At 42.7% G+C, this 9,813-nt stretch overlaps 1 protein-coding gene across 1 annotated transcript; it reads right to left on the reverse strand.

The window, feature by feature from the left end:
• Positions 1-575: 575 nt before the first annotated feature.
• On the reverse strand, positions 576-6,626 carry LOC139573132 (retinol dehydrogenase 12). Its single transcript, XM_071396265.1, has 7 exons — positions 6,155-6,626; positions 4,882-5,016; positions 4,443-4,634; positions 3,950-4,111; positions 3,741-3,860; positions 3,386-3,590; positions 576-3,103 (listed from the first exon to the last, which is right to left on the reverse strand). Exons 1-7 carry the CDS (start codon positions 6,219-6,221, stop codon positions 2,998-3,000), a joined length of 987 nt encoding a protein of 328 aa, XP_071252366.1. The 5' UTR covers positions 6,222-6,626; the 3' UTR covers positions 576-2,997.
• Between the last annotated feature and the right edge of the window lie 3,187 nt (positions 6,627-9,813).

Consider the following 9,813-nt stretch of genomic DNA (forward strand, 5'->3'; position numbering starts at 1 on the left):
TAAGGACAGCATGTTTGACTCCTAACATTATTATAAACCCTTATAGTAGAGTCTATTAGACACTATGAATGTCATATACTTATGGTGGTATAGTGTGTGTCTCAGCTTCTTTATTTCAAAGCACTTGTTGTAAAATAATTTCTCTGACACTGATATTTTTAGACAACCATAGCTTATGAAATTAACCCCCTTTCCCACAATACAAAACAATTTCACACTATTTATGGGTCTCTGGATGTAAACTGCTTGGAACAATATTGGCTATTGACAAATTATATTTGAGAGGTTGTCACCATTGTAAAAATATGATTCATTGGGAACATGAAAGGACACCTGACTAGTATGTTTAAAACAATTCAGTTATTACTCAGTATCAGCAATCCTGGAAAAGGCTGTAGAGTGCTGACTGCGTGGTAAGTGGACTATGCTGCTCTTTAGTGGCTCAATTATAATGGACACATTACCCTCTGCTGGTTACTCCTGCTCACTGCATGCCAGAAAACCTTTACAGATGGAAAAAGAGAATCACATTTATACAGTTTGATGCAAACACACATTTTTGTTATTCAAATGACTACAGAAACAAAGCTCAGATTTTATTTGAGATAGTCCTTGTTGCTACTTTGCAAAATGACCTTGAAGATGATCCTTCCTTGAAAAACAGAACGACCATCAGTAGTTTCCCATTTCAGGAGTGAATTCCAAAAGACAACTACTCTTTACAGAGAACATTTAGTATAAACATGCTTTTACAGTGCCCTCGGGAAATAACCAGGTGAATACTTGGCAATAATTACCTGCAATCTCTAATGATGAAATATACTATTTACCTGCTTATTTCATAAACATGACACTCTAAAGTGTTAAACTGCAGTAAATGCATGATCACCAGTGTAATATTCATCCCAATGTACTAAGCTACCAAGTACAACACTCTCAACTGACATTCATATTGTCAGGCAGAGGCATAATGCCCACAGGCGGCACAGGGGCACGTGCCCCTTCAGATGTGTCCTATTTTTATAAATTAAAAAATAAATAGCCTCCTAGCAATTTTATGAAGTTGGCTTTAGCTAGCCCAGATAGGTTCCCAATCTCCCAACCTCATAACTAGCTATAAAGAAGCCATCTCAGGCTAACAAGTTAGAGTAGCTAGCTTGTCTAACTATCTTAGCTGGCATGCCTGCTGGCAAGGTTGGTAGACTTTAGAAAAGTGAGGAATTATTAAATGTACTGAATAAGACTCACATTCCTTTCAATCTTTTACCCAGATTTTTAGCAGAGATGTAGAGAAGAATATTTTGTTCCTTTAAAAAAAGAACCCCCAGTCAGGTGGATACAGACAGTTCAAAAAGTATGCTGAGATATGCAGAAAAATATACATATTTTTAACATAAAATTAAACATAATGATCATGGCTCTAGATTGCAGGAAAAAGCTGTTTCAGGTGTTTAAAAATTGCTAAATTATCCAACCACCCCGCCAGCCATCCTCACATACTTTGTGCCCCCTCAGATTTTTGGGGTACATGACGCCCCTGTTAAACCTCAGATTTTTGGGGTACATGACCCCCGTTAAACCTCAGATTTTTGGGGTACATGACGCCCCTGTTAACAGGGGCCAGAATTCTACAAGAATGACTGGCGATGGATGCTCCAAAAAATGTATTGGATATCTGATCTCCAGCATAGTGAGGTGAAAGGACTTTTTGTCCTGAGTTGAGTTCCTACAGGTCTGTTAGTCTTTCAGTCTGCAATCTCCAAGGTAAGCATGGACGCCCCAACCTGGTAACTATACATCACCCATGAATGTCTTTTTGAAGACTCCTTACAGGTTTTTCTATATTGAGAGGTCAGAGAAGGCTTGAGGATTCCTTGGTACCTGTCGTCCAATCTGTTGATGCTGTTTGTCAGAGAGGGTTGGGGCTGTCCTAAGTTCATGAGTTCCCTGTTTTCAGATGGAGGGGATTGTTCAGTCTTTCTCTATGGTTTGAAGATGGAGGGGGATGTTCAGTCTTTCTCAATAGTTTGATGGTGGAGGGGGTTGTACAGTCTTTCTCTATGGTTTGAAGGTGGAGGGGGTTGTTCAGTCTTTCTCTATAGTTTTCATGTGGTGGGGGTTGTTCAGTCTTTCTCTATGGTTTGAAGGTGGAGGGGGTTGTTCAGTCTTTCTCTATGGTTTGAAGGTGGAGGGGGTTGTACACTCTTTCTCTATGGTTTGAAGGTGGAGGGGGTTGTTCAGTCTTTCTCTATAGTTTGAAGGTGGAGGGAGTTGTTCAGTCTTTCTCTATGGTTTGAAGGTGGAGGGGGTTGTTCAGTCTTTCTCTATGGTTTGAAGGTGGAGGGGGTTGTTCAGTCTTTCTCTATAGTTTGAAGGTGGAGGGGGTTGGTCAGTCTTTCTCTATAGTTTGAAGGTGGAGGGGGTTGTTCAGTCTTTCTCTATGGTTTTCAGATGGAGGGGGTTGTTCAGTCTTTCTCTATGGTTTTCATGTGGTGGGGGTTGTTCAGTCTTTCTCTATGGTTTGAAGGTGGAGGGGGTTGTACACTCTTTCTCTATGGTTTGAAGGTGGAGGGGGTTGTACACTCTTTCTCTATGGTTTGAAGGTGGAGGGGGTTGTTCAGTCTTTCTCTATAGTTTGAAGGTGGTGGGGGTTGTACACTCTTTCTCTATGGTTTGAAGGTGGAGGGGGTTGTTCAGTCTTTCTCTATAGTTTGAAGGTGGTGGGGGTTGTACACTCTTTCTCTATGGTTTTCAGATGGAGGGTGTTGTACAGTCTTTCTCTATAGTTTTCATGTGGTGGGGGTTGTTCAGTCTTTCTCTATGGTTTGAAGGTGGAGGGGGTTGTTCAGTCTTTCTCTATAGTTTTCAGGTGGAGGGGGTTGTTCAGTCTTTCTCTATAGTTTTCAGGTGGAGGGGGTTGTTCAGTTTTTCTCTATAGTTTTCAGGTGGAGGGGGTTGTTCAGTCTTTCTCTATAGTTTTCAGGTGGAGGGGGTTGTTCAGTCTTTTTCTATGTAACCCACCAGACGGGCACTCTCCTTCCAAAGCCTCTTGGCCACCGCATCATCCCTCCCCTCTGGGGCGGTCTCCGTCATGGCACAGTCACTGAGACACACACACACACACACACACACACACACACACACACACACACACACACACACACACACACACACACACACACACACACACACACACACACACACACACACACACACACACACACACACACACACACACACACACACACAGACACACAGACACACACACACACACACACCAATAACACTTTACAAACCGGAGCTAAACAACCTTGGCAACAATTGAAAACAATAAAATACTTGATGTCCATGTCCTATCCAGCACTACTTTCACCACAGAGCTTACCTGAAGTAGCTGCCAGACTTGTGCTCCAGCCCTGGGGTGACAGCACAGTAGATGGAGGTCTGGGCACCCTGGGTGGGGGTCTTCATGAGGAGCACGGAGGGGGCTGACAGGATGGCCCTCAGCATGGGGAACCAGGTCTCCACGTGGCGAGTCAGCTCTGTCCTGATCACCCCGGGATGCAGGCTGTAGGACGTCACCCCCGTACCTACCAGGGGATCAGATCCCAGTGTTTTACACCTCTACACTGTGTCTGGGAAAAGTCCTATCTGACAGTGAATTAAAACTCTTATTGGTGACAATATTGTTGTAATAAATGTGTACAAGGCCAAAGACAACCGAGGGTATTTCTGTTTACCTTTCAACCTTCTGGCCAGCTCTCTGGAGAATAGCACGTTGGCCAGCTTGCTCTGCCTGTAACTGACCAGGGAGTTGTACGGCCTCTTGGCAAAGAAGAGATCATCAAACTGGATCTTACCTGGATGTAGGGAAATATACATTGTTTTTTTACATTGCATGGCACCTATATTATGGAAAGGCAGAAAAATGTCCAATAGACCTGTTTACCCCCTTTGTGTGCAATGCTAGACACATTGACCACACGGCTAGGGGCGGAGCTCTTGAGCTTCCCCAGAAGGAGATTGGTCAGCAGAAAGTGTCCGAGGTGATTGACAGCCAGTTGTGTCTCGAAGCCGTCCTCTGTTAGCCACTTAGGGCACATCATCACACCTGATGGAGACAACCATCATGATGAAGCGCTATATAACTGGAATCAACCATCCTTATCAGTCATAACGCCATAGAGCCAGCTTCCCATTCTAGGCTCGTATTAACAAAGCGTCTCAGAGTAGGAGTGTTAATCTAGGATCAGGTCCCCCCGATCCATGTAATCTTATTCGTTATGATCTAAAAGAAGAAGAAAAAATATCCCAGATCAGCACTTTTCCCTCTGAGACGTTTTGTGAATCTGGGCCCAGACATGGCTGTTCCAGTGGTTGCTGAAGCCATAGAGCCAGCTTTCCATCCAGACATGGCTGTTCCATTTGTTGCTGATGCTCACCGGCGTTGTTGATGAGTATATCTAGGCGATCCTCACTGGCAGTGAACTCTTTGGCCAACTCTCTGACAGAGTACATAGAGGCCAGGTCCAGGTGCCGCACTACGATGTTGCTGTTCCCCGTGGCCTGACGAATCTCGTCCGCCGCCCTCGCAGCCCGTGTCAGGTCCCGGCATGCCATCACCACCCGCGCCCCTGCAGCACCCCAAAGTCAGTTAGAGAAGGCACAAACACACAACACACGCCATCCCCCCACAGAGCACATCCTGTCCAAAGAGGAGGGTACCCTGCTCCCAGTATTACAACCATTTCCTGGGATGGGATGGTCGAAGGCAGCAATATAACACCCTGCCTTAAAGTAGGTCAAACTGTGTCTGTACAGTATGACACACACATACTTGTGACATTGTGTACATAGCTACATAATGTGATTGTGCCATACCTCTACGTGCCATGTCACGGCACGTTTCCTTGCCAATACCGGTGTTGGCACCGGTGACCAACACCGTCTTGCCGCGTAATTGGACTGAAGATTGACACACACCCCCAGCAATCCATTTTCTCAACAGAAAAACGCCTGGCGGTGCAACAAACAACATGGAAAGAATTGATTCCCTCCCACATTATCACTTGAAAGCTATACACTTAGAAAAAAAGGTGCTATCTAAAACCTAAAAGGGTTCTTCGGTTCTTCTTCCAGGTAGAACCATTTGGGTTCCATTTAGAACCCTTTCCACAGAGAGTTCTACATGGAACCCAAAAGTGTTCTACCTAAAACCTAAAAGGGTTCTACATGGAACCAAAAATAGTTATCCTTTGGGGACAGCCGAAGAACCATTTTGGAACCCTTTTTTCTAAGAGTGTAGTGGGTTAATTTGAGAGCAAAATATTATGGTGACCAGGAATATGGACTAGAACTCTGACAGTGAAGCTCTGGTGTCTGAGCTGATGATGTGTTTTTGGAGGAGGCAATGTAGGACTCTTAAAATCACATTTTTCTGGGTGGACTGACAGAAACTCTGAGCATTTTAACATGCCCCTGGAATGTATGAATAGGAGTTAACTGTGCACTTGATATTAAGACCTGTGATATGTTTGTAATAAAGAACTGTTAAAAAACATTGAATAACATCAAGATAACATCTTAATAACAGATGTCTGCAAAGAGAGCATAAATATATGTTGGCAAATTTAGTAAGTGTTCTTCACAAATTAGAATTAACACAACCAATTTTGTCTTGTTTAATATTCAATAGGAGTTAACTGTGCACTTGATATTAAGACCTGTGATATGTTTGTGATAAAGAACTGTTAAAAAACATTGAATAACATCAAGATAACATCTTAATAACAGATGTCTGCAAAGAGAGCATAAATATATGTTGGCAAATTTAGTAAGTGTTCTTCACAAATTAGAATTAACACAACCAATTTTGTCTTGTTTAATATTCAAAATAACAACAAAGTTATCGCTCTCTCTAATAAAACAATAATAAGTGAGACAAAAAGACAAACCAAGTTGAATGATGATAGAGAATGAAAATTATCTTTAGAGCCTTTTCTTTAAACCGTTAAATCGATTTCATATTCTGAGTGATTTCCTTGCCCCGCCTTCACATTTAATTCAAAGACTATTCTATGTTTTTTTACTTGGTTATTTCATTGTAACAAACACGCTTCAAATAGTACAATGAAAAACAAAGGCCATGACTTACAGATCACTGTGACCGCTATGACAGCGCCATACTTAACCGGCGCAGACGGATCAACTTCATCCCACATTTTATCCGTAGCCTAGGCAAAAACCTGCCAGACTTTAGGTGGACGGACCGAATACCGTCCGCCTTGGGAGTCACCTCGTTCTAATCGAGGAATATTACGATGTTTTGTCGGCTATGATGCTCTCATCTGAGAGCGAGGCTATTCATAGGTTTAAAGCAATTTAAGTAGAGGGATTTAGCGTCTGTCTTCAGATTACGAAGAGATTACAATCGTATTCTCTAATGTATCATGGGCAATACGAGAGCAGCAGTTGTGTCGAAATACAAAGTGTTATGTTACATCTCTAGGTGTGAACTGAGTGAGCCCAGTCCAGCGAATGAAAACGCTGCAAACAAACGTAAACATACCAATGCAAATGAATAGACAGAATTGTTTAACAATGCATTTTACGAGAATACAATTCCTAGAACGTGATCTGGCATAAAAACTATATCCATGTCATGCAATTTAGGCTAATCTGCTGCCTACAATGATAAACTTTGACATCACAATGACGGGCTAATATCCTTATGTTTATAGGCTGCTGTGATAGTTGTTTGGTTAGGTTATTTGAGGTAAGACCTATTGCTGCATAACACATATCCTTTTTGAAATGTAGAGGGACCAGAGGGAGATAGCATGCCTACTGCGCTGCACTGATGGGTTTTGTTTGCTACCTAACAGTAATATTACTGGTCAATTCAGTGTTACAATAGCCTAAACCTATAACCTAAGATAATAAAATAAAACAATATATATACACATTTCCAAATACAGTACCAGTCAAAAGTTTGGACACACCTGTCACGTTCCTGACCTATTTTTATGTTATTTTGATTATGTTTAGTTGGTCAGGGCGTGAGTTGGGGTGGGCATTGTATGTTGTGTGTGTTTTGGTTAGTCTATGGGTGTTGTATGTGTATGGGATAGAGTATTGTTAGGTTGTCTAGTCATGTCTATGGCTGCCTAGATTGGGTCTCAATCAGAGACAGCTGTCATTCATTTGTCTCTGATTGGGAGCCATATTTAAGGTAGCCATAGGCAGTAGGCTTTTGTGGGTAGTTGTCTTGTTTAACGTTTGTTGCTTGTCTGTGCACTTGCGTTATTTAGCTTCACGATCATTTTTTGTTTGTTTGTATAGTGTTTTCGTTTCATGTTCATCTTCGTTCGTTTATTAAAAGAAGATGGCTTATTTTCCTCATGCTGCGTTTTGGTCCGAATCTCTTCCACACGATCGTGACACACACCTAGTCATTCCAGGGTTTTTTCTTTATTTTTACTATTTTCTACATTGTAGAATAATAGTGAAGGCATCAAAACTATGAAATGACACATATGGAATCATGTAGTAACCAAAAAAGTTAAACAAATCAAAATATATTTTATATTTAAGATTCTTCAAAGTAGCCACCATTTGCCTTGATGACAGCCTAGGCCTATAGCCTATAAGCAGTCTTTTTGTAACATTGGTTTGTTGAGTGGAATACATGTACATGAATCCAAAAGTGAATAAATTATCCTGGATGATGACCCCGTCTTCCGATTTGGTCCTGCCGTACATACCTACACGTACGCTATGGTCACAAGACGCAGGCCTCCTAATTGTCCCTAGAATTTCTAAGCAAACAGCTGGAGGCAGGGCTTTCTCCTATAGAGCTCCATTTTTATGGAATGGTCTGCCTACCCATGTGAGAGACGCAGACTCGGTCTCAACCTTTAAGTCTTTATTGAAGACTCATCTCTTCAGTAGGTCCTATGATTGAGTGTAGTCTGGCCCAGGAGTGTGAAGGTGAACGGAAAGGCACTGGAGCAACGAACCGCCCTTGCTGTCTCTGCCTGGCCGGTTCCCCTCTCTCCACTGGGATTCTCTGCCTCTAACCCTATTACAGGGGCTGAGTCACTGGCTTACTGGTGCTCTTCCATGCCGTCCCTAGGAGGGGTGCATCACTTGAGTGGGTTGAGTCCCTGACGTGGTCTTCCTGTCCGGGTTAGCGCCCCCCCTTGGGTTGTGCCGTGGCGGATATCTTTGTGGGCTATACTCGGCCTTGTTTCAGGATGGTAAGTTGGTGGTTGAAGATATCCCTCTAGTGGTGTGGGGGCTGTGCTTTGGCAAAGTGGGTGGGGTTATATCCTGCCTGTTTGGCCCTGTCCGGGGGTATCATTGGATGGGGCCACAGTGTCTCCTGACCCCTCCTGTCTCAGCCTCCAGTGTTTATGCTGCAGTAGTTTATGTGTCGGGGGGCTAGGGTCAGTCTGTTATATCTGGAGTATTTCTCCTGTCTTATCTGGTGTCCTGTGTGAATTTAAGTATTCTCTCTCTAGTTCTCTCTTTCTCTCTTTCTTTCTCTTTCTTTCTCTCTCTCGGAGGACCTGAGCCCTAGGACCATGCCTCAGGACTACCTGGCATGATGACTCCTTGCTGTCCCCAGTCCACCTGGCCGTGCTGCTGCTCCAGTTTCAACTGTTCTGCCTGCGGCTATGGAACCCTGACCTGTTCACCGGACGTGCTACCTGTCCCAGACCTGCTGTTTTCAACTCTCTAGAGACAGCAGGAGCGGTAGAGGTGCTGTCCTGTTGCACCCTCGACAACTACTGTGATTATTATTATTTGACCATGCTGGTCATTTCTGAACATTTGAACATCTTGGCCATGTTCTGTTATAATCTCCACCCGGCACAGCCAGAAGAGCACTGGCCACCCCTCATAGCCTGGTTCCGCTCTAGGTTTCTTCCTAGGTTTTGGCCTTTCTAGGGAGTTTTTCCTAGCCACCGTGCTTCTACACCTGCATTGCTTGCTGTTTGGGGTTTTAGGCTGGGTTTCTGTACAGCATTTTGAGATATCAGCTGATGTAAGAAGGGCTATATGAATACATTTGATTTGGCTTGATTCTCTCTTTCACACACACACACACACACATTACATTGTTATGTCATTTTCTTGTGTTACTTTTAGATTATTATGACGTTTTTTTCAATTAGGTTTATTTCGTAAATATTTTTTGAACTGCATTGTTGGTAAGTAAGCATTTCACAGTAAGGTCTACACCTGTTGTTTTCGGCGCATGTGACAAATAAAACATTATTTGATTTGACACACGCAGTTCACTCTGTAAAAATGTAATGTGAGAACATAAAATTGCAATGTGAGTATGTAACATTAATCAGCACATCAATAGTTAGTTCTTGAGAACCCAGCTTTTTAGTTCTCAATTGAAAGTATGGACCACAGCTGGATCAATGAACTACAATCCTGTCACTGTTTTAAAGTTTAGAAACGTTAATAATCTTCACTTCCGATAGGCCTACAGTTTAGGAATCCTTTGTAACTTAACTTTCACATCAGGGTGGAAGAATCTTTTAAATACAAAATATACACTTACTGTATGCATTTTAGCAAAGTTGCATCATTTTTGCACACTGCACATTTTCAAAAACACAGCCCCCAGCCAAAGTACAAAACTTCCTCCCCTGTTCCGCGCCATTGGAAATTGGAGGGGAGGAAGTGTAGTCTCGGTTTGAGGCAATGTTCTTTCCTAAACTGCACAGTAAATGTAGCTTTTGTATTTGAACAATTATGTCTTGCTTACATGAAAGTAAAATTCCAAATGTTTCC

The sequence above is a fragment of the Salvelinus alpinus genome, chromosome 4, assembly GCF_045679555.1.
Source record: "Salvelinus alpinus chromosome 4, SLU_Salpinus.1, whole genome shotgun sequence".
Classification (NCBI taxonomy): Eukaryota; Metazoa; Chordata; class Actinopteri; order Salmoniformes; family Salmonidae; genus Salvelinus; species Salvelinus alpinus.

Coding starts and splice junctions, on each gene's coding strand:
- LOC139573132 (XM_071396265.1), bottom strand. CDS start 6,221: ATGTGGGATGAAGTTGATCCGTCTGCGCCGGTTAAGTATGGCGCTGTC. Junction 5,017..6,154: donor CATAGCGGTCACAGTGATCT/GTAAGTCATGGC, acceptor TTGCACCGCCAG/GCGTTTTTCTGTTGAGAAAA. Junction 4,112..4,442: donor TATACTCATCAACAACGCCG/GTGAGCATCAGC, acceptor TGTCTCCATCAG/GTGTGATGATGTGCCCTAAG.